Genomic DNA, 26,181 nt, shown 5'->3' on the forward strand with positions numbered 1-26,181 from the left:
TTTTGACTTAAAATTGTTCATAATATTGTACTTCAAGCGTCTGTTAATTTAATCATATACAAAATTCTTCAAACAAGTTTTATATGTATGAACATAAACAAACGCTTAACCTAACTGCGACTTACGACACTCAAGAACACGGAAAATTTCATATTTTTTTGTAAAATTACTTTGCACTTTCTTTTCTTATTCGATTTAAGAATTATTTACCATACAAGCAGTTTGATTAAACAACTAAAACGAAATTTTAACCGAGTTTCAGTGTTCTTTTGAATTGAAATATATACTATACATAATTATGCCTACCATAGTTCTATATGCTTACCATACACAACTCTATATACAAGTTTGTATATAATGGGTAATATGTTAATAAGCTCACATGTTTCACAATACCAAAATATTTTTTATTTCAGAAAACAGATATAGTCCAAAACTCTACACAAGCATTGGAGCATTTTAAAACTTCCACCTTACTCCTACAAGATTTTTATTCCTATCGACAATAATGGAATAATGAATGCAGTAATGAATGGCTGCGTCTTTTGGAAATGTGAACTTTACAAGAGTATACTATGTCGACGATGAGTATATTTACGAAATTGAAAGGCAATAATTGAGGCTAGAACACTGACGTTGAGGTTAATAAATCTTAAAATGGAATTTTTATTCGTTTATTTACTCGTTCGTTTTATTTCCTTCTATGTACATATTTTTATTCATTCATGTATGTACTGAGGTAAACTCTCCTGTCGGCATAAATTAAGGAACATTAATACATTTGTATTTGTGCAGAATATGAGAGAAATCATAAATAAAAATAGTTCAAAACAAGCAAGGTAGGGAGGGTTAAGTTCGGATATATCGTAATATTTTATTTAAAAAAAGATTTCAATATTCCACGAAATCGGAAATGGATTACAATTAAATTTGATATTTTATTAAGTAATGCTATAGATTTATATATTATATTAAAATCATACTCTAATGAGATATTTGTATAGGATTTAAACTTAACCGAAAGGACAAAATTTAATATATTGAGTTGATATGGAAATCGTCAACCAGACTATCGGAATTTCAACAGGGTATATTGGGAGCAGAAAAAACTTGGAGCTTTTTGCATTAATCTTTGACATTTGTATACTCGAGAAAACATTTTAAAACAGTTTACAATTAAATAATTCACACACTGATCGGCCTATTCGGCGTAAAGTTCGTTGCAATATGGGCATTAGAGTAAGTCGTAGAAAATTTTGACATGTTTTCGGCATTAAACTGTAGCATATATAAGTTAAGTTTGCTAAGATATCTTACATATCAATCGATATACTATGTATATACAGTATAAAATCAACCGGAAGTTTGAAAATTTTATACAATGTACTATCTGGGAGATGTATTTATCTATTTTTAGTTATACGGCTATCCAAGTTTTCGGTCGATTGTATCCATTTTAAGCACAAAAATACTTATACGAGTATATTGACAGATCCATGCGGTGTAAAGTCAACTGAAAGTTTTATTAGGTATATGGGAGCCCATTTTTGATAAACGGGCATACCGTTGTCAGGAAAGAATTTTTCGAACTTTGATAATATATCTCATAGATTGACCGATATTTTCGCTAACAAAATCGCAGTAGGAACTGGACGCATATAACAATATTTGTATAATTGAGAAAAGGTGTCGTATGCGCGATATACCAAAAATGTGACACAACGCTTCTCACGCATTTCTCATAATAGAATAAGTAATAGATTGAAGTGCTTTAAAGGCATGTAGTTTTTGTTTTTAAAACCTTATTTATATATACGTGGTATTTTCCCTTTCTTTGATGATGTGTTTGCATAGCTTTAGGCGCATTTAGTTTTGTTTTCCGCAGTGTCGATATAAGCGAAAGGTCTACACACGCGTGGTCTTCATAACTCAAACTTTTTATCCAGAGATGCACTTTTCCAGTTTAGCAATTATCCAAATTTGATGAATACGGTAGATGGGGCTGAAGTTCATATCATAGTTCGACGTTCGAAGGCGGTTGATTGACCTGATATGAATGCCGTGGATGTAGAGTACTTGTGTTTGTCAATTTTCCCTTACAATAACAAGTGTCTAATCACCAAAAGACAATGATCAGCTTACGCGGATTTTTTCAGATTCCTAAAATCCACGAAAAGGTGCTCCCCACAAGTTTGGAAGAAATTATGGACCGATTTTGGACAGTGTTGTTACTACTTATCTGTTAAGATAATATCACCACCTGATTTTTTAAACAGCTATCTCTCCTTTCTATGCTTCTTTACTCTTAATACGACCGCGATTATCGCCAAGGTACGAGTACAAAGCCGCAAAACAATCCTCAAGTCGCTAGCCGGCAGCACATGGGGAAAAGACAAAGGAACGTTGTTGGCAACTTACAAGGCAATCGGCAGGCCGGTCCTCAACTACGCTGCACCAATATGATCGCCTGGATGCTGTGAAACGCAGATGAAGTAGCTACAGACCTGTCAGAACACTGCACTCCGGACCACGACAGAATGCCTCTTGATGTCTCTAATCCAACATCTAGATAGTGAGACGCTAATACTCCCAGTTAAGGAGCATAATGAACTCCTCTCCAAGCATCCTGCTGGGATGTTTTAGCAAAAATCACCGCTGCAGTCACCTGCATGGAGTGGAACCGCCTCCTAAGAAAATCAAGAGGTCTCTCCACAAGTACGTCGACGACATCAATACGCCGACCAGACTTCGGATGCAACTAACATCCGACAGTTATTGACCACCATTCACCTTCACTGACTCTCTTCCAGTGAATGGCGTTCTTGGAGTCAAATGACCACCTATTGTAGACGAAGAACTCGAGTTGCTGCGAGTTCTGGATATTGTAGCAGGTAAACTCCTACTTGTCCACAATAGGCCCGGAATATGCAACATAAGTATGCCCCCCGTGCAATTAGTGTCCGCTTGACACTGGCCATCTCTTTGCATGCCCAGCCAAACCCAATCAACTGACACCCTTTTCCCTTTGGTCCGATCTCGTCCAAACAGCACGTTTCCTGGGCCTCCTGTTAGATGACGTCGACGACAACTTAGATAATCCTCACTAGCCTAACGAGGACTAGATACTCCGTTAAAACAACAACAACCCTCTGATTTCATTAAAATATGTAAAGACAGGTATTACACGAGGAAAAGACGAATACTTGCACTGGTTGATTTCATATCGGTACTATCGTGTGCTCTCAATATCATTTCAAGAGCCTTGTGAACTTAAAGATAGCGAAATGGCATTGAATTCTTCATATTTCCGAACATGTTGGTAAAAAGAACATTTTTCAGATATTGAAAAACGGTTACGTAACATATTTAATGCGCTCTGATTTCTTCACTTTATTTTAATTTTTAACGACACTTGACGCGCTTCCCGGTAATGTTTTATGTAAATTTCGCTAGAATTACCATGCTTTAATTACATGCAGTCCATGAACTTAGCGAATGTGGCATGCAACCGACCATACCCAGTACATGTATTAAGTAGTGCAATTCTGCAAAAGTTAAAAATAGTTATCTGTTGGATTAAAGAAGCTTACAGAAGGAAGTACACACTTTCAAACAGTGATAGACGTCTATTTTCACACCCCTAACGCTTTTAAAATGTGTGCAAATGCAGTAGGTTCAAGTTCAGGAAATATATGTATAAGAAATATTGCGAATGTAGAAGTGGATTCAGACACATATGTTGAGACCCAGTTCGTATCACTTTCGAGTGGAAATACTTTTTCCGACCCACAAAGGGAGTCATTTGAAGTATTTATCTATTCCGTAAAGACAAAAATGGATAGAGATATAGAATAATAACTTGATGTTCTTGATGAGACTATAACAACCATCATAACAGTTATGTTGGAAACTATTTAAAGAGCTATGACTCCCTAAAGAAAAAAGGTGAGAGGCATTACATTTGACACAACAGAAGATGTGTAGGCTTGCATATGAATATTTGAATCGGTACGGTATAGTCACTGGGTTAGTGTTAAGTTAAATTTATGTAATTTGATGACACACGTAGAATGCAACAGAAAGTTACGGTTGATTAATGGTTTTGCTGCATGTTCATAAAGTGTCTGCTTAAAAAGGATGCGAGAAAATATTTTGTGAGAAAATCTGTTTAAGTAACTATATTTAACATGACAAAATGCCTATTTGAAGGCAAATTTTCAAAGAAACTATTCTTGGAATGAAATGATAAAATACTTTGACAAATGTTGAGATATTGTCCTGCGTAGTAAAAATGAAGGCCGAAAAATCCAAACGCAGAGAGGAGTGTGATGTAATTAGGAAGATAACTTCAATACGAACCGCTGTAGCACTGTCTACTCCAAAAGTACAATGCTACTGGGATACACAGCCTAGAAAAAGATGCGAAAGAGATCGGTCTTGTGGTGAACAAGAGTAGAAGAAAAAGTACCTGAATGCCACACATAAATATTCTTTTTGTCTGGAAATTACGACACTGCTGGCAGCTACAAACGTGAAAAGTTTATGGACTTGGTTTTTCTCAGAACAAGCTCAAAATCCCACAAATAATCTAAGGTCGAAGATCAAGTCCAGAATAACTGTTGCCAATTAATGTTGCTGTAGGATCGGTAGGCAATTGAAAAGCAGTTCTCTCTTTCGGCGAACGAAAATTACTTGCAATATTCCAGTCCTGCTGTACGGCGAAAAAACATAGACGATGAGGAACCGAAATGAGAAAGCCCTGTGGTATTCGACAGAGCTTTTATCCGCAAGATCTTCGCAGCAGTTTTATAACGAAAGCATTTCGCGTTAGCGGAGAAGATGGAACCTGAACTCTTTAAGCTCTATGGCGAATGACATGAAAGATGCTGCTCTAATGAAAAGCTCCTTCGATTCGCGACCCATGGGTGGACAATGGAAGGGCCAAGTGAATATTGACGTGTCTGCTCTGTACAAAGATAAGATAAGGTTGATGAAGTGCTTTGTTGGGTGATAAATGCTAGGTTCTTTTCAATTTTATAGCATAATAGTTTAGAGTTTGTTGAAAAATTTGATAAAGGTTCTTAAAGGTGATGTGGAATGTTAAGCGGGTTGAAAATAATGAAATACAGAAATAAATGAAATAATATTTGAATTAAATTTTTTTATTTTTTAGTAGCAAATATGGGTTTAGAAACTATAAAAATATCAGGAATACTGGATTGAAAAAAAAAAATTACAAATATGGGATAAAAAAATAAAAAAAAATTAATCCGATTTGAAATAAATGTTTACATGCTTTGTGTTCTTCTATTTTAGTAGAGCTCTCATCAACTTAAATACTCTAAAGCACCGGTGGTAAAAAAACAAAATTTTCAAATTTTAATCCTAAACATTTTGAATTCAAAATTAGATTTTCAGGAGGAAAGTTTTTTTTTTATAATTTCAAAGCAAGTTTGATCGTTCTTTCGCTTATGATGTCGCTTGTCGCAATCTTGTTTATGGTATTGTAATATAACTGAGAACGAGGATAGCCTCTTCAGATTGTATCGAAGGGAACAATTGATACTGAAAAAGACAATTGCAATTCTTTATCAAAACAACTGTTCACTTTTTCAACTTTTTCAATAATAATGAAAATTTTCTAAAGATAGAATAAGATGGCATTCAAAATAAACACCTAATGTAACAAGTATGCGAATTGTATCTATTAAATTAGGTAATTAGTACCTGTATCGCGACTAACTTTCCAGAGAGCTCATTTGTTTACTTTGAAAACACTTTGCTGAAGCGTAATATGGTAGTAGTGTATAAAACTAAACGCACACAACTATTTCTTTGTTGTAGTTTTATAACGAAAGCATTTTTTCACCGAATCGATCTGATTGCATTCACACGCTACGCAAATATCGTACAGCGAGCGGCACCCACAACCAAATAAGCACACCGTTACCGCCGCTCGGCCGCACGGCTGCAAGAAAAAAGCAACCAACACGCCGATCGTGTTGCTGCAATTAACACTTTGATTTACAAAGTTTCGCCTCCGCCCTCGTGGCACCTCGCCGGAGTAATTATTGGCGGATGTGCGCGACCTCTCTGCGCTCGATGCGTGTGTGGCAGTGAAAATGTCGTCAATTGACATTTTAAATTTTTGGAGCAATCAATACTGTGTTGGCCATCGCTCTAGCGCTTCCAATGATTTTGCCGCTTCAGTGGCATTAAATTAATCGCATGCTACAATAGTATGGGCTGCACAATTGTCAACGTTCTTAATTTGCTAAATTAAGTTAAATGATTAAATCAATAAAGGCCCAAAAGAGTAACAGATTTGTGGCAATTTGTTTTGCAAATATTAATTTGAGTTTATGAATATTGCAAAGGTTATAAAAACAGATTTCAAGCTGCAACTCTATGTAACTAAATAATAATTTATATATATATGTACCTGAAGTGCTGATAGTTTTGGAATTCATGAGCTTCTTATGAGTACAAAATATCTCTCGCTTTTCTCATTACCTCATTTGCCTAAATGTGCCTCGAATTGACGCTCACGATTCGGCCGAGGTACGTCTATGGCTATACCTATTTCTCCGTGTATTTGTAACAGGTCAATTGAAAAGTCCGCGGGCTGCTATAAGAAAACACACTTTTTGGCAAAATTCGTTTTTTTTTCAACAAAAGACCTCTTCAACACTGATTATGCTAATAAAAACCGCCTCAGTTTCGGTAATCATTCGACGAAAATTTCTCATTGAGCATTCTTTTGAGATTTGAGAACAGGAAATAATCGCTGTGGACTGGCCAAAACCCAATTCATGGATTTTTGTCGTCATTTTCATTGACTTGTGACACGGTGCATTGTCTTGTCGAAACAGTACTTTCTTTTTCTCCAAATGCGGCGGTTTTTCGGCGTCTTCGTCCTTCAATCCTCGATAGTGCTTTTCAAGGTAGTCAATAAAAATTATTACACGCGCTTCCCAAAATACAGACGCTATAACCTTGCTAGCAGATTGTGCGTTTGTCCACGCGTTTACCATGTGAAGTTCACTCGGATGGCTATCGATTGGATTTCGGAGTGACGCAAAAATTCAAGAGAGCATCCTCATATCTTTAGAGCATACATATGTTATTTCGAATAACTCACTTTACGGTCGTCCACTGCGCTCATTATCTTCGGTGCTAATTTCACGTCTAAACTTAGCACACCAATCCTCAGTGGTGGATTTTTGTATGGCAATGTCCGTAAGTTTTTACCTTAACAGTATTTTTTCCTTTGAAAAAATCCTTTGAAAATCATATGGATTTAATGCTTATGTGCCAGGCCGGGGACTTTTCAATTGATTTGCAATGTGCTGTAGTTTGATATTTGAAATATACAATGAAACTTATGTGTTTTCTCTTTGGATAGGTACGTCCGGGTGTAGGCGAAAATTCAATGCTCTGGCAATTTGCAGGATGAGGAAATATTCTAAGAGTTTGGTAAAATTTTCTAGTGAAGATCTTCACCGATTTCATCTATTGGTAGTCGAAAAAGTCTTTTAGATTTCGTCGTATATCTCCAGTGCTACCAAACACATTGTGTCAAACCATATAGTTTTGGCAAGGTGAGATTTTAAGCTTCATTTAACCAAAAATTAAATTCGGTGAAGTTGAAAAAAATTAGAGCTGTTCAAAAAAGAATGAAAATAATGAAGAAATTGGCTTTATTAGGAAATTTTTGTATATAAGAGAAGAGTGCAACCCAATGAAAATTGTGAAGTTTACGGAGATGATGCTGTTTCAGTTCGTGTATCACAACAATGGTTCGCTAGCTTCCGTTCTGAAAATGTTGAAATTTCGATTTACATTGATGAAAGTTTTACACTAATGAAAAATGTCTCTAGCGGAAAAATGGCAAAAAATTATCGACCAAATTGGTTCATATTTGTTTATTTATTTATTATAAATATATAAAAAAATAAGTTGAAGTTTGATTAGAAATACGAAAAGACTTTTTCCCAATAATTATTGACTTTGAACAGAAGCAGGCTCCAGATAATATGAGCATTGGCCATTATATTCACCATAAAGTCGACTAAACTAAATATATGTATTATAGGAAACCATTTTCAATACTAAGATAAAATTTGGAAGATTGGAAATCCTTATATTAGGTTTATGAGGCCAAAGGGAAATATTGGCCCGAACCTAACCTATTTCAATGGTTTTTAGATGAGAGATGCCACACTTTAGAGGCACTTATTGTAAATCTGTTGGAAATTAACATTGTGTTGTATGAGAAGTGCGCGTGGCTATAGTCCGAAACTCAAATAAACGCTATTAGTCGATAGGAGTATGCTTGAAGACACTAAAGGTAATAACGGCCGAATCCTATAATGGATGTTGTGTTAAAGGAGTCCGATGACTTATTTTTCTGAGGTTTTTTTGCCTTGCCAAAGGAATAAGATATTCGCAGAAATAATTTAGAACTAGTAGCTGGCCACTTTATGGATGCTTTAATCAAAAAAGAGTGCACATGAATTTTACATACCACGTCTACGAGCACAACCAGCATCCTGCTGAAAATTTTCTCTGCTTATCTACAAAACCAATAACAAAAGAGCGACTGAGAACTGTTTCATGGTAAAACAGCTTAGCTAATAGGAGAGTGAATGTACGAAAGAGGTAGTTTTCAACCGAATAATATTTACTTTGTAATTCACTACGATAACACGAATCGCACGTGAGTCTGGCGCAAATATTAAAGAGCAATATTGTTTTCGACGAAGCCAATTTCATACTCTGATTACAAATCTTTTGCATGGCAATAAAAGTCTAGCCTTCGCTTAATTATATGGTTTTCGCCAAGGTTTATATCGAAAAAATAACTACATACTTTGGTGAGGTATTTATTTTTTATTATTTCTTGTCTGCTCTATCTTAATTCAATCGCCCACAAATGCAAAAAACCCCGTCTGACACACAACAACGACTCTCCCATTGGATTCACGAGATTTAGTTCCGTTTCATAGCATTAGCACTCCAAACATTTGCTAATTCTAAAGCAATTGTTATAAACCTTTATCGGATCTCTTTCATTCGCACGGAATATATTTTTGTAAAACAAAAATTCTCAATTCTGTATAAATCACAATACTTGCAGACAAGCATTTAGGTTGTAATGAAAGGTAAAAATTTACTAAAGACATAATTTTTCTCAAAGAAGCATTCGATTTTTAACAATTCAAGGACACTTTATTATTGTTATTTCATTCGATTACGAACGTTAACATAAAATTGCAATTTGGTGTTCTATTCATTTTTTGTTTGGATAACAATTTGTATTATACATATTTACGTGCTGATACTAATAAATTAATACTAAAAGGGAAAATCTGAAAAATAATAAAAGAAATTAGTTATTTTGATTAATTCAACTAATACTTTTTAATAGTTGGGTCAAACCACATCAAGTGATCCAGGGAAATTTTGCAAAATCACCGCAGTGCGCTCGTAAGCTCCCGACATCTGTGCCGCAAGAAAAGCATAAACGAATTGCGAAACAATGGATGTGCCATACGTTTTAAGAGCGGTAGAGGGGAAAAAATTCAATATCTTTGGAATGGTACGAATGAACAAAACTTTTTGTGCAGATTAATAAAGGTGACTATTTTCCGCGTTGTGTCACATACTTTTAAATTTTTTTTAGCGTGAAGAACACCTAAAAAATTTCTATTGTTTAACAAAAAATTATGTAAAATATTATTATTTAAACATAAGGACCATGAAAAAATATTTATAATAAAGCACGAACATTTTTCTTTGACTTCACAAAATTTCACCGATTTATCTCCAGTAGCTTATAAGAAAATAATTTTACAATTTTATCGTCCTCTAAATTTCAATCTTCAATAATTTCAATAACAAAAAAAAGAGTTTTGACGAAATTTTTATATCAAGGGGCATGTGTCTGGTCCCCCTCTTAATGAACTAATTTTCAAAATCGATGACTTTGCGAAATTTCCCTGGAATACTTGCCGTGGTTTGACCCAGTTTGAATTATGGGTATAAGACTGGTATATTTTGACCGAAATCTGGCAATTGAAAGTTTGTAGGGCTTAATTATGTAAAAAAACAGTGCTTATGTGAACACAGACAGTTGGACTCGCGGTCCGTACTAGTTCCAAAGTAACTAGTTCATACTACATGGTTTTGCTGAAGATAATGTTATTTGTGTATATGCTTATTTGTATGTGTGTATGTGTGAGTGTACATTGTACATTGTTTGCGAGATTAAATTTTTGTTGTTTCAACGGCCTTATGCTAATTGGTGCAAATATTGTTTAACTTTAGTCGTTTAATGATGGCAAACACAAAAAAGCTGTCATTAAATAACATTCTCACCCGCATGCAGTGATATAACCACGTACATACATATGCGTAGATATAAATATGTATATGCCAACGGATTATACCAAATTATTGTAGTATAATTGCTATCAATATTTGGAATTCAATAATTTAGGTGCAATTTCGCATTTCGGCTATTTTTTGGAAATGCTCATCACTTTGATTTGTGAAATGGTTTTTGATGGCAATTAGTCAATTTAATATGAAATTACATTTTTTATACAAATGTTATATCTAATATATACCGCCTCTTATGCAGGTGCAGTGATAAAATTTGAAAGGGTGCAATTCGAAAACTCAAGTTATTGATATTATAGACCAATTTGTTGACATGAAAATAAAATTAAAACAGGAAAAAGCTATGATCTCCTCGCAAAACAAAAGATTCCTTGCCAGACTTGTTTTTGATCGGCCAGTTTGTATGGCAGCTATATGCTATAGAGACTCGATCTTGATCATTTCTTCAGAGATTGCACTACCTTAGACAATAATCCAGGTCAAATTTCATGAAGATATATCATCAAATGAGAAATGGCGGCTATACATTTACAAGTATGAGCAGAAAATAGTAAGATTTTATTCGTAATTCTAAAATTCTTAAATTATTCTTCAAAATCTATGTCGTCTCCCTCAAAGTAATTCCCCTTGGCCCCAATACACTTGTGCCAACGTTTTTCTAATGCTCGAAACTGTTGTTAAAGACAATTTCCGGAATAGCCTTCAATGCGCTTAGATAGTCATGTTTAATGTTTTCAATTAACCCAAAACGGCGAGCGGTCGTTTGTGTTAGCCAGAAGTCATACAGGCACATAGAGTCAATGCAATATGTGACGGTGCTTTTTCGTAGTCCAAAAAACAACAGTTGTAGGTCCATAATTGCGGCAATTTTTCGGATAGCTTCGCACAAAAAGCTCAAAACCACCAATAGTATTCCTTGTGGACAGTTTGGTCAGTCTGAAGAAATTCGGAGTGCAGCCCACCTCGATAATCAAAAAAAGACTGTCAACAAAACCTTGAGTTTTGACCTGCTTTGACTTGGTTCTTTTCGGCAGCGGTAGATCCAAGACTCATCGCTAGAAATAATACGTTTTATGCCATCCTAATGGTCGGAAGATATTGTTCCACAGACGTTAACGCGACGCTGTTTTTCGAAAAAACAGAGTGATTTTGGAACCGATCATGCGTTTACTTTTCTTGGGCCTAAATGATCTTTCAAAACGGTTTTCACTGATCCTTCAGATATTCCAACGATGCCAGTAAGATCTCTGACTATTAATCGTTGATTCTCAAGCTCCAATTTCTTTATTTTATTGACGTCTTGATCATTAGTTGATGCTGATGGCCGCTTTGGACGTGGTTCGGTACCAGAAATTCCGCACACAAAATTTAATGGAACTTCTTTGTTGAATAATTTCACTCACGTCTAATGAGTTTTATGTACTTTAAAAAGACGAGCGTAAACTAAACATTAATAATCATTTTTATGTGACATTTGGCATAGATGTCACTGACAAACCTTATCAAAAATATTTCGACGAATGTTTTTTCGCGTGAGATTTAAATTAAAAAAATCTTAATCTTTTTTTGCCCATAGTACCATGTTATGTTCAGGCTCAGGCTCACTTAGTTTCATTACTGTATTTTGCTTCATGTCCGAGATATTTATGTTAAAATATACTTGTACTCGTATGTAACTACATGATATAAAATCGACCAATATGGTTAAATTTATATTTACGCCTGAGTCTATGAGAGCTGTTGACCGATTTCACATATTTCGGATTTCAAGACAAGTTTGAAATTCTTTAATTAGGCATATGGGGCTAGGAGAGTATTGACCTAATTCAAATCATGTTCGATACACAGAGATACTATTATCAGGAAAGTATTCTCTCCAATTTTCAATTAATCACTTGAACAGTTTTGGCTTCTTTCACACAACTTTTGGTCATAACGTGGAATACTTCAGAGGCATATTCGTGCAAAGTTTTATCTCGTTATACCATATTCTTGATTTGTATACAGGAAAGTGAAAGACACAAATGGAATTTAAAATGTTGCCATATGGGAAGTAGACGTGTTTGTAGTCTGATTTCGCCCAATTACACACAGTGACATAGGAATATTAAAATATTGTAATATACTGAATTTAGTTGAAATTAGTTGAGCAGGTCCCGAGATTTGGGATTTCACCTAAAAGAGGGAGGTGCGGTATTAAGCCCTCTCGTACCATCTCGAGTGTAAAATTTTACGTCTCTGGCGTATTTAGTTATTGAATTATCGCATATTTAATACTGCAAAAATTCTTACAGGATTTATCTTGAGCGAATCTTGCTATTTTGGCTTGAACGGTTATTTTACCAAAAAACGCTCGCCTAGAATATCCCCTTAAACAAATTTTTGACGGTAATCATGAAATGAGAATTCTCACCATATTCAGCATAAATGTTAGTTCCTTTCCAAAAAAAGGAAACGATTCACTAACCGATATTGCTCATTCTAAATTTTTCTAAAGCGCGCGAACATGGCTGCCTTCACGCGTCAGTAAAAAACTACGAATCTAATTCAATTGAAAATATGACGGTAGGGCTAGACATTTATATGGATATGTCGTGTTCCTAGTAGAAGCTTCTCTAGATTATTGAAAATCTTTTAAATAAAAATGAAACGCCTTTTTTGTATGACCGCGCATTACACTCGAACCATAGCAGGGAAAGACGTGAAAATTTGCACGGATATTCCTTTAGTCCTGGGAAGGTCCTAAAGGCGGTTTTTTTTTTTGCAAAATCCACGTCAATTTCGAAATTTATGTATATATTTATAACTCAAGAATGGCTGAACGGCTTTGGCTGAAAATTAGTTATAAGGCAGCCTGGAACCTCTGCGCGAGCATAGGCTATTTTCTATCGAATCATAATAGCTGACAAATACATACATATTTCTGAAGCTTTACACAGAACAATGCAATATTCAAAAGAAACGATCAAGTCTGTGTTTTCTTACGTGTAGTACCTGGGTTTAGCTGTCGATTTTGAAATTACATTCGATGAATTTTGAACAAAACTTTACCATATGCGTGAGAGTTTGTGTTATCGGTGCGAAATGAGCTTCGAACAAAGAGCCAACATTAAATTTTGTTTTAAAAGAAGTTTGTGGCGATGACTGCCCATCCCGTGGCAGAGTGCATGAGTGGTTTCAATGTTTTCAAAGTGGTCGTAAGGACATAAATGACGATCAACATGTGGGCCAATCAAAATCCGTGATCACCGGAAATTTCATCGAAACTGTGCATGAATTCATCAAAAAACAACCGAAATCTTTATTGAAATTTGTGGAAATGGAATTGAATATCTCCAAAACATCGATTTATCGCATTCTGACCGAACGTTTGGGGTTATGGAAGGTGTGTGTACGGGTTGTTCCGCACAAAATGACTGACGACCAAAAATTGCTCAGAATCCAACATTCGAAGGACAATTATTTGATCAAAAATCACACTTGAACCATTAACCACTCCCCGTATTCACCCGATATGGTACCGTGCGACTTCTTCCTTTTCGGAAAAATGCATTTGCCCATGAAAGGAAAGCGTTATGCAGACGTAGAGGCCATTCAAAAGGCTTGCACCGGCATACTGACGGCCATACCGGCCAACGAGCTAAAGCACTCTACTAACTTTAATTACTCTATTATATTGTTATCACGATAAATGATATCCTTGACAACAAGGAGCTAGGAGATGTTATCGATGTTCCGATAAATTCTTGAGATCGGCTACAAATAGCCGTTTTTGAAACGGATCGATCAAAATCATTATAAAGATCTTTAAAGCCCTTTCATGCTATAAAAAAGCAACTGTGAAGGGTATCCACCAATTTTGTCGACTTTTTGTCAATAATGTTATATCGGTAGGGTTATGTTGAAAACTACTAATTCACTGAATAAATACGTCACAAGCATCAAATTTCTCTTCTTATATGATACAGAAGGGCCTCATAAGAACCGGTATCACCATCGTATCCATGGCTGACGTTTTACCGAAAATGTCGGTCAAACTGTGAGATTCCCTTAAGAAAGTCAGGGGGTAGAGTTACATATTTCGAACACGAATAAAACTAAGTTACCAACAATGCACATAAGTTAATAATCTGTTCGGTTTCCGAAATATGAATGCGAAATCTTTTCGAAATAGTTTTAAATATAAAATTTTGCCAAAACTTGAAAGTATTTTTTCGGCTTTGTTACTTGCAAATATCTTAGGACTAAAATGTTCGGATACGCCCGAGCTTGGTTCTTGCCTACTTCTTAATATTTATTTCTTTTACAGATCGAGAATTGAATAACTAAATTAACATTCGTCGAAGAATAATTTGAAATGAAAATGTTACCGGTGTCAGAATGGCTAAAGCGCTATTACAATGCCATGAAGGATAATCCAAATAAAGCACACTTTATTTCAAAGAGAATTCCGCACAGGGGCAGATGCGACTAAAATAAAACCAACAACAAGCCACGTGAAAAATTAGATGATGATTCCAAACAAAGAGGCATCGGCATAATGAGACGCGCCTCCAAGCATCATCCTAAAGCGAGAACATCGAGTGCCTGTTGGCGTCGCCGGCGGCGCTTCAACAAGCCGTTTTTGCAAATGCGTATATATCCGTTATTTCGCCTGTTGCCGGTATTATGGCTGCTACTATGCTATTGTTGTTGTTGCTGCCATTGCGCACATAGACGACAGATCGAGGAGCAAAGCGCACAGCTAAATAACTGCTACGACATGCAATATGGCTTCGATAGGGCATTGATCGGCATCGCACCAGAGCTATTATTACCTAGTGCCAATAGTTCGAATAGCGACAATGGAAAGGAAGTCACCACTGCAAACAACAGCACTGCGGTAAGTGATCTGTGGACACAACACCCACTACATGATGGTTCTGATAGGAGCACACAAGGTTACCGACCAGTGCCGGCCACGCACACGGGATGGCAATGTTGCTGCTGGAATGCCACAAATCAAGTGAGTACTGCAAATTTTATGGTAAATATGCATACATATACGAATAACTTAAATCCTACGAGTATACGCCGGTTTCTTATAGCTGATTGTATCCGCTATTAGTGATTAGATTAATCCACCAAGTATATCTGTAAACACATACACATAATTAAATATATGTATATAAATTGTATATTATTATGTACACACCTTCCATAACTCACCAATAAATTGAAAGTATCACATTGCCTTTCCAAAGCTTTTTATAGGTTACAGGAATGTAAATACTTAACCTACCTACATATTCCATCCAAAATTTATATTGAAGTATTTTTTGTACAAAACACTACTTTGTGTTCTTTGAGGCATAATATTGGACACGTATTGTTGTAATTCGACTCAAAATGAAACATTTTTTGAATCATGGATTTTCAAAATTTCAACTCTCTACCTTTAAAGATTTACGTAAACAAAGGAAAGTATTTCATTGTAAGAATAATTAACCGGCTAACAGGATTTTTCTCAGCTTTCTAATGAGATATGTACATATAGTGTATTTACGCTTAATTTTTCGACCTGTTTTATAAATATAAAGTACATTTTTATAAACAAATATGCTTTTTTTAATTTGGAATTATTTTTAATGAAAAATATACATTGGTTCTCTAGCTACTGACATACGAGTACATTGTACATTTCGGAGCGTTTGCGACTGGTGTCGTAAGCTTTTTTTCAACGCGTGCAGCACGAGCTATAGGGCATGCGAGATCAAACAGCGATAGAGTCCGTTTCATAACTCCAATATTTTTTATATTGAGTCTAAATATAATCCAATAGATTGTCTCAAAGAACACAAAAAAAAGTTTTGTACGAAAAAAATTTTAGAGGGTTAATTTTGTATGGAATGACTCATATATGGTACATAAGTATGTAGGTATGTTCTTATGTTTCTATTCACCACCATATTTTATCATGGAGCTTAACTAAATTGATTACTTTATCATTCGTGTACAAATTAAATTACTCAGTACATGGGCCAAGAAATCCTTCTTGCTGATGTCTGCGCTATTTCCTGCTGCAACTTTACACCACGCGTCTTTTGTTTGATTAGCGGGCGGTCATACTGGAACCAATTTGTCGATGGCTCTTCCCTATTAAGCAGCAGCAAAAAGACAATCGTGACAGAAGTATTGCTTTAAGAAAGTTGGATGCAATAATTACAATTTACAGGAAAAAGGTGACATTCAAACGACCTAAGTAATTATACTCAAAATCTCAAAAAGAAAACTATACCGGCTGTTGGAATATACTTGTACATACATGCGTGTATCCAATGGTGCATATGTAAGTATAGTATGTGTATAAGAAGTGTGTCTGAAGCTCCTATAAGAAATATTGAAGTCCTCATAATCACATTATGTGATTTCCTATCTCTGATATTCAGATTTATTGTACTCTCTCTACATAATAAAACATACATAAAACAATTTAGCAGTTTAGCTAGTGCTAATTTGATTCTAAAAGAGTATCTACGTACTGAAAGTTAATTTATACATCCTTCTGATTCATTCATATAAAGTTAAGCGAAAATGTTTCCAGGGCCACCATACCGGTCCATAAATTCACGCAAAATATGTTCTAAAATTTTCTTTCATTATTTCTATCCTATGCCCAATGTATATCCAACATAGCTATATACCTCATCCAGATTGATGATGTCATTCATAAATCGGAAGGAGACAAATGGTTTTGTATATATTTTAAAAGTACCTTTCTAGGATAGCCTTGTTAAAAACTAAAGTGTGTCTTGAGATTTAGAGCAAGAACATAGATATTTAAGAGTGTTAATTGCCTTGAACAAAGAAGGGGTTTAACCATGTTGCGTAACTAAATACAATTCCTTAATGAGCTTAAATGGCATAATGCTATCATGTTTAATTTTCTACTATACTCTACGAAATTCCGAAGTTTCTCCATTATTATCTTTGAATAGTCGATAAAGATTTTGAAATCGCAAAAAAAAAAAAACGAATTGGTTCTAAAATATTAATATATAAAATGCTAAAAACTTTAAAAATTATCATCGGGGAAAAATTCGAAATTGTCTCAAAACAATAAAAATTGTACTAAAACCTTTCACCGTTAGAAACCGTATATCATGTTTCCTTCGAATTTTTGAAGTGGTTATATAACATTTAATCTCTTCACAAATCTAGACTGTTCCTACCGCCGCTGGAGATGCCGTTCAAAGCTGGGGCATTTTTTCTTACCAAAACTTTATTAGATCGGTTTCGGCAGCCTTAGTTTACATTACTATCCTTCTTCGACACTTTTTTCGAAGTTGTGGTTGGGCGTGGTCGAATTTCTAAGAGTTAAATTAGGAGTTTTTTTTTCGATTTCGAGTAGATGAGATTCAAATCGCCTCGATAACGAGATTAACAGGATTTATGTTTGGAGATATCTTGTTAACTCCAGTAATTAGTGAGATATGGGTAAGTATCTGTCGCATTATGATATTAAGAATAAACGCAGGACTAGCTTGTATTCAATACAATTATTCCCTTTTTCCTTGGATTCTTATATTACTTAGGAATTACATTATATTATATCAAAAACTATTTTTCGAAAGAGGGATTTCAAATATATGCTGTTTACTGCAACAGATTTCAAAGAAAATTGCACGCTCCGGATTCAACCTTCATCCGACGTCCTCTTCAATATAATAAAATGTGTCGACATCAAAGCACCATATACCCATGTGAAAGTGTCTGAAATTATTAGATAAATTACGTGTCCTGCTTGTTGCAGTTCGCCTTCAATTGCCAGCCATGTCTGCGGTCGGCAGTGAAGGCAGAAGAGAGTTTCTTACAACCACTAGCCGGAAGTAAAAATTGCGAAAATAAGAAAATGGAATACTTCAAAAGCAGCCAACAATTTGACCTTTACCAACGTCCATTTATGTTTGCCAATTGCCTCCATTCTACTTCGCCACGAGGGCGGAAAATCATTGGTATTTGCTGGCGTCAAATTTCATGCGCGTTTGTGGGACAAGTGCAGCAATCAAATTTGTTAGTAGTGCCTTCAATAGAGTACGGAATACAAGAAGGTGGGCAGGGGCGATATTTCTTGACACTTCAATTTGTTGCGGTTGCGTAAAATGTAAGCGATAATTTTATTACGCAGGACAGTTATCAAATTGACACAATATTTCAGGATGCGGAAGAAGTGCCTGTCAAAGAAAAGTTTTATGAAGAAAACTTAGTGAAAGTGCACTGGAGAAATCGCAACTTGCTTCGGCACTCTCAACTATCAGCGATCAATGTGTAAACACATGTAGAGAGATACACATTTCAATGGAACAACACTCAAAGCAATTAGCTGAAATGATTTTAATACGTGTATGTGTATTTGCTCTTGCACTAGGGTGTTTCGTACTGAAATAAATGGGAGGAATTTTCGTAGTAATGATTGTTAGAGCAAACTACTTGGATTAACCTATTACTACTAGAGAGGAAGTAAGGACAATAATGAAAATGTTTTAAGAAATACTGAAAAAAAGAGATTACAACAACAACATAAATGAAATAAAGGCTAATAGTACTAATATTCATATAAATTCCCATTGCTAAATCAGAATTCTGGAAATCATCGACATTGTGATCTCTGAATCTGAATGTATACACCTAAATTGGAAATCCGAGGAATAATGATCTCTAAAACCCCCCGTGAATCCGCCGCTGATACTACATTCAGCTGGGGTAATTCGTTCATGAATATCGCACGTTTTTGGCATTAATTTAAAGTATATTTAATATTATACTTTCATTTCATTTTGTTAAGATATCTTACATACATACCGATAAATGCGATATAAAGTCAAATGTATGTTTGAAAATCCATATACCTAATATATGGGAACTAGGAGTAGTATTGTCTTGATTTCATTCATTTTAGTTAAGGGGATACACTAATGTTTACAGGAGATAATTCCTGAATTGAATTAAGAGTTCTTATATATTGACCGATATATGCGGTATAAAGTCAACAGGATGTTCGGAAAAATGTATATTAGGTATAAGAGAAGTATTAAACCAATTTTACCCACTCTTGGCACAAGGAAATGCTGTTTTCACAAAAATACTGCTCCGAATTTCAAGACAAGAACTCGCAGGTGTCCATATATTTGGCCCCTGGGTCCTTAAAAAGTTATAGTCCAAATTCGACAAAATTCGTAAGATGAAACAACATGCCTATATGGCATTAATTCCTCAGAGTTTTATAATGATAACTTAATTTGTGTTCGAATTGTGTACAGTAAAGTGAAAGAATGAGATTATTTTTAAAAGTTGTTTTATATAAACATATGCATATGTATGTAAAGGGGTTTTCAATAGCTACGCTACAAAAGTCGGCCAATAGGAACAGTAAGCCATGCTATACTTTTTCCCGCTCTTTCGACATTTCTCCTCAGTAAGGTTTGCCATTTTATGATGAAAAGATATGCGATCCAACAACGAGTCGAAGCTATTAAAATTTACTACCGAAATCCGGAGTCAGTGGCCTCAACATTAAGAGCGGGGTTTTCAATAAGAGCGCTACAGAAATAAAAACGTTTTGAGTCACCATTTCATCCCGAGAAAAATTACAGTTTGGAGCGGTTTATGGGCCAGCGGCATCATTGGGCCAGACTTCTTCCGTGATGATCAAGACCGGCATTTTACTGTGAAAGGAAATCATTACAGCTTAATGGTAACCGAATATATTTGGCCTGAATTGGATGATATGGACTTGGACAATATGTGGTTCGAACAGGACGGCACCACAAGTCACACAGCAAATAATCGATTTATTGAAAACCAAGTTTGGTGAACGTGTTATCTCACGAAATAGTCCAGTCAATTGGCCGCCACGGTCGTGCGTTTTGACGCCGTAGGAAAATTTCTTGTGGGGCTATGTCAAGTCTATTGTTTATGCCAACAAGCCAGCGACGATTGATGAACTTCGTAAGATTATCGAACGTGTAGTTGCAGCATTATCGGCCGATTTATGCTTGAAAACCGTCGAAAATTGGGTTCAGCGTCAGGGCTTCGGCAAGCGTGCCCGTGGTGACCATGCAAAAGAATCGAGTTCCATACATAATGGCATCGAATGTATTTTCACGCTAATAAAGAGTTTCATTGATATTGCAAACCGTTTTTGTTTTATGTAAAACAACTCTCTCGCTCTTATTGAAAAACCCGTTATATATGTGGTGTATAACAGTAATGTTTGGGTAAAATAAAAGTTGGTTGTAATTGGTCAAGTTAATCCTGAGAATTCTTAGGATTTCACCTAAAGGTGGGTGGTGCCACGCTCTATAAAACCCTTTACTGCCATCTTGATTTTGAAATTTACTGCTTGTGGCGCATTTATACAGTGAGTTATTGTACTTTTAGTAGTTTTCAGTATAAATGTTATATAGGGAGTGGGCATGGTTATAATCTGGTTTTGCCCATTTTCAGATTATATGAAGAAGTGCTAAGCTAACTTTCTTTCAGCAAATTTGGTTAATTTGGCTTTACCGATTTAGAAGATACGTACATTAAGCCATTAAGAAGACGGGGCCACGCCCACTTTTAAAACAATTTTATGGAATAGGTGTCCCTCGTTACTGCGATCTCCATCTACCACATTACTGTTATGCATCTCAACTTTGTTCTTAGTTACCGCACTCTTTGAGTTTTCGTTTAATGTGCGTGGCAGTAGTCCTACTACGCCCATCTCCAATACCGACTTCCTTTAGGTGCCAAAGGACATGTACATATGTATATTTAGCAAGCTTTTCCAAGATATCTTAATTCTTACTCAAATTATCGCTTGCACTGACAGACGGACAGCCGACCGGATTTCAACTCCTCTCGTCAACCTGATCATATCATTCTCAATTAGTTTTACGTGTTACAATCAACCGTTAAATTAACACAACTATTACACTTCGAAAATATAAAAAATAATGGTCAAAATTATATAAAGAAATTTATCTTTACTGTAGAAATCGTTTTTGTCGATTCGTCTCAATCAAATAATTGGCAACGCCAATTCGAATTCATATAGACTCAAGATTATTTGATTCGTACATTGTCTTCATTTGATTCAGTGATAGGAATGATTGTCACTAAAATTTTTGTTAATTCATTGCACCCTCATTGGATTACCAAGGGGGTGTGGTTGGACGGTTTGTGTTGGAAACGTTCAATGCTAATATCTAAGTTATAATTTTTAAGAAATAGGTAACCCTTCGAAGTTGATATGTGTCGTAAAATATATTTCTTAAATGCCTCCCATGTTTTATTAACATATTCCAATCGTCAGTGAACGATATCAATTTGATAAAGCTAAAGTTTCTAAAGGGTAGAAATCGCTTATCTACAGTTGACGATTACGATAATAACGTGTCACCCTAATCTTCTATCTCCTCTCGGTCCCTTGCATCGATGTGAATGTAATGAGCTGAATACACTACCGCTAATTAACAGAGCCATTCAATTACTAATGTGTCTTCGCCTAATTCGCCAATATGTTCACTGGAGATAGATTTTAGTGCATTATAATTAAATAAATGCGCAGCAAAGCAGATTCTATGGAATATTAGGCGGAAAGTCGATGCAATAAAAGATTTCAGTGCAATGGACTAAATGATGCGTTAAGGCGCCTATAATATAAGAATAAATGGAGTAATTTCTCTCGTAATATGTTGCTAATCTGTTTTGTTGTCTTTACGAGCATTGGCATATGTGTACGTAAGTACCCAGATATGTAATTCTTTCCGTTTGGAATAACTTAGATACTAAACTTCAAATACTTCGCCCATTTTCGGCGACTACAAATATGAAGCCAATTATATTTAAATTATATTTAATAAAAGCATTAACGCGTGCTGAAAATGGAATAAGTATTCTTCTAGTTTAGGACTGTAGCAGGTTAGATAAATAGACTGAAATTTCGTGAGGCCGCGAATAAGCCCGCCTACAGCTTAGACGTCCGTCCGAAGTGAAAGCCATGACATCTATACTACTGTGATCAAATCGAAAGGTGAATTTTATCTATTTCATCTCCTTAAAAGTAATCTCCTCCCGCTGCACTACACTTATGCCAACGAGTTTTCCAGTCATCATAGCACTTGAAAAAAATACGCTGTCGTGTTGGCCATCAGAGCCTTCTTCGTTTCAGAGCTTTTTTCCTCAATTGAGTCAAAACGGTGTCCTCGGAGTGGTCATGTGAATTTGCTGAATAGCCAGAAGTTACACGAAGGTAAATCAGGCAAATGCGGTGGTTGCGGCACGATACTCGTATTAGTTGAAAATGTGGCGAAATGACCACTAATAACCAATGCAGTATGAGATGGTGCATTTTCGAATAAATTCAGACACAGTAAAAATCGAAGAATTCATTTTTAGAGCTTCACAAAACGTATATCTCAAACGCGTGAATAATGGTGGGCTTTCTCATCGGCCTTACAGTTTTCGACGATTACGTTGTGGCCAGGCACCCAGGGACTCAGGCAAGCTCACTGCTAGCGAGCTCAAGGACTTTATAGAAGCTCACTGTGAAATTTTAAAAAGTTTTAATGATGAAAGTACCAACTTCTGTTCTGACACAAACAATTTTTTTAGAATCCAACAGCACCATCTAAATTAAATGACTGCTTTATGACAGGATATGTACATCGATTAGCAAATGAATGACGCTAATGTTAGCATAAAATGATTACGAGAGCCTTAAGCCTCTCTAATATATTTCATTGATAGAGTTGTACTAAATCATCTGTTCATCCCAGAAAAACCAAACTGGAAGACACACGATCCAATACTTTGATGTAGTTTATTTGTGAAAATGAAAACGTCGACAAGGAATATTACATGGCCACGTGAAGGCGAATGTGGAGCATTCGACTTAGTTTGCACAAGAGATTGCAAATTAAATAATTTATTACATTTTATTATTTATGGCATTAAAGTTCGTGAAAGGGATCAGAAATATTACGAAAACAAAGTGTTCGGAAACTGTGTTTTAGGGATACAGGGATGCACCGATGACTACTAAGCTGCGTCGGTAGTGGACATTTCCAAATTTTAAGAAAAATGTTTCCAACAGACCCAAACGAATAAAGTAATTTCTATACAAATTATTTTATGACATCGTTCCTTGGTGAAAGAAAAGCTGAAATATATTCTACTTGTGAAAGACTAACAGAAGCGTCTCATTTAAATCAGTTTTAATGCTTTTGTCAGTCATGCAATAAAATCTTACACCGCGAAGGGTCAAACCGAATCCACGAGCTGAGCTCATGAACTGTGCTACCTTGACACCGCTAGAAAATACAATAGTTGGAGAAGACAACCGTTTCAGGCTTCAAACTTCCTTTTGAGCCGTCTGAAAACACATACACTTTACATACAAGTATGTATCTTTAGATCTTTTATTTATTCATTTGCACGCACGCCGGCGGAAGAATTGTTCTAATTAAATAATGTTTACGAAAATATTTGCAACATCACTTGAACAATTTGCTGAATGGAAGCTTAGTATCCGTATTTAAATAACTGTTTACAAGCATATACATATGTATGTATATATAAGGAATTTTTGCTTTCATGTTGCAGGATGAAATCGAGTGCCACTGCGTGGGTGAGGCGCTGATGCGTGTGCCACAAACACTGACAGTACCGGTGCAAAGGCTTAGCATCGCATCGGCGGGTTTGCCGCGCGTTCGTACAACTGGCCTAAAGAAGTATGCAGCCTCGTTGCAGGATTTGTAAGTAGGGAAATTGAGTCAACAAAAACAGCGAGCCTTATTTTGTTCTATTCCATTTTATGCTTATTCGCACCAATACAAAACCAAATGCCAATACGAAAAGTATACTGAAGGACTTGCAGCATCTGGAGTGCATCGAGGATGGCGCATTTGATGGCCTTAAGCTGCTGCGAACTATGTGAGTACATAAAGTAACATGGTAATGCTGTTCATTTAATTGCATAAATAGCTATATAAAATCATAAACTTTAGCATAAGGCAGTACAACATCCGCACGGATATAGCTTAATGCAATATTTAGACATACGAGTAGTACTGGTTCTGGTTCGGTTGAAAAATGTGTAGTTAGGCTACCATATCGTAAACTACGAGTATTTTGCTAATTGAATTTACCTTAACACCCTTTCCGTTCGTAAAAATTCCAATACCGCGAAATGTAAACGAGATTCCATTCATAACATTCTAGATATCTTAAATCGCAATGAAAACATTTATATACTTACACACATAAGTTTATTTTCTCTTGCTCTTCTAATGTGAATCATTCACAATGCCAATGCCTCCCAAAATTAATTGACTACAGCTCAAGAAATAAGGCATTTTTTTCGTGAGCAATTATTTAAGAGCTGGATACGGACCCTATATATGAAAACGATCATTAGTATCGTAAGAGTTTTATTCCGGTTAAGAGATCTTGATGAAACTTCGTACATATGTATGTATGTTCCTTGGAACTAAGAGAAGACTTGTATTGTAGATGGGCTGAATCGGAACATTGTTACGCCAACAAAATGCCCTTAATCCTATAACTCAGTAACTATTTCACCAATCTCAACCACATTTAGTTCATAACCTTCACTTATGTCAATGTGAAATTAGGCGTAATCGGATATATAGGAATATCAAAATTTTTTATTTCATATGATTCTTTCACTTCCAGCGTATATGTATATAACTCGAGACCCATTACGTTATAAAGATACCACTTGTCACAAAAACTATCTCTAATGTATACCATCTTAAAAATAAAAATGGTTTAAATCGAACCAGAATAGTTCAAATACATATCTAATATCATGATTTTCAAATTTCTGTTCGGCTTTGTGATATTTTATGTCACATAAGTAATGTAATTTAACGACTTGTAATACGTGATATTACATATATGATTACCGAAGTTGATGGTAATAAATACATTCGGTTTCGTCGCATATGCATGTTGAATCCTTAGCAGCATTTTGTAATTTAAAGTTTGCTTAGTTCCTTGGAAATTGCAAAAGCATAACATGTTCGGTTAAGCTCGAGTTAAGTCTTTTCTTACTTTTTGGAATAAAAACAAATACACATTTTCGATGTAAGTCTTTACTTTTGTTGTACGTTGCCCTGGTAAATAATAATTCCTGTAAGTAGAAATATTTACGGAATACTGAAAAGTTTTTAGATTTGCTCTTCAAGTACTTTTTAATTAATTGAAATAGTTTAAATACAATGAATTGTAGAGCTATTTATTTGTAAGCCGATTAACTACATTTCCATTAAAACAGAGCAAGCAATTCGGGTTGAATTGAGTTTATAATATTTTGAGATGGATCTTAAATCTTTAACGAAGAAATATAGAAATGTTAGGTTTATGTGAGAATTAAAGGCACCTAGGGAAAAGAACTTGCCACATTTTGACAACCTTCGGGCTTAGATCGGTAAGCAGGGGGTCGCGAAAAAAATAGACCACAAGTGGGTGGATGGTACAGGGGCAAGCTATTGCGCGAAGCATGATCTCTGGCGAACTTTTAAACTGCCGGCGTAATGCAGTAACTTCCAAACAAAAGCCAATAAAAGCAATAATCTCACATCGACAGAAAATATAAGTAGTTAGGAAGTATATAAGGTAGCTGCCGGAAATCGGCTGAATATGCATATGTATACTGGGTTCCGGAAAACGAAATGACCGTTGAGGTTGTCAAAATTGCAATTCGATTAGTACTAGTGCAGGAAATACGCA

At 35.5% G+C, this 26,181-nt stretch overlaps 1 protein-coding gene across 10 annotated transcripts in view; it reads left to right on the top strand.

The window, feature by feature from the left end:
• LOC105226623 (follicle-stimulating hormone receptor) overlaps window positions 1-26,181 on the top strand; it is a 69,411-nt gene that overhangs the window by 13,695 nt on the left and 29,535 nt on the right. For 6 of the 10 annotated variants that reach the window (XM_011205591.4, XM_049447236.1, XM_019990427.3 and 3 more), the window contains 3 exons: window positions 14,714-15,409; window positions 24,031-24,182; window positions 24,286-24,360. In XM_011205591.4, coding sequence (XP_011203893.2) covers window positions 14,945-15,409; window positions 24,031-24,182; window positions 24,286-24,360 — 692 coding nt within the window. In that variant the 5' untranslated portion in view covers window positions 14,714-14,944. Of the gene's footprint in view, window positions 1-7,405; window positions 7,602-14,713; window positions 15,410-16,693; window positions 16,733-17,470; window positions 17,881-24,030; window positions 24,183-24,285; window positions 24,361-26,181 lie in introns of those variants that run through there. The other 4 variants (XM_049447233.1, XM_049447235.1, XM_049447238.1 and 1 more) reach the window with 3 other exon arrangements.

The sequence above is a fragment of the Bactrocera dorsalis genome, chromosome 2 (genome assembly GCF_023373825.1).
Source record: "Bactrocera dorsalis isolate Fly_Bdor chromosome 2, ASM2337382v1, whole genome shotgun sequence".
In the NCBI taxonomy this organism is placed as follows: domain Eukaryota; kingdom Metazoa; phylum Arthropoda; class Insecta; order Diptera; family Tephritidae; genus Bactrocera; species Bactrocera dorsalis.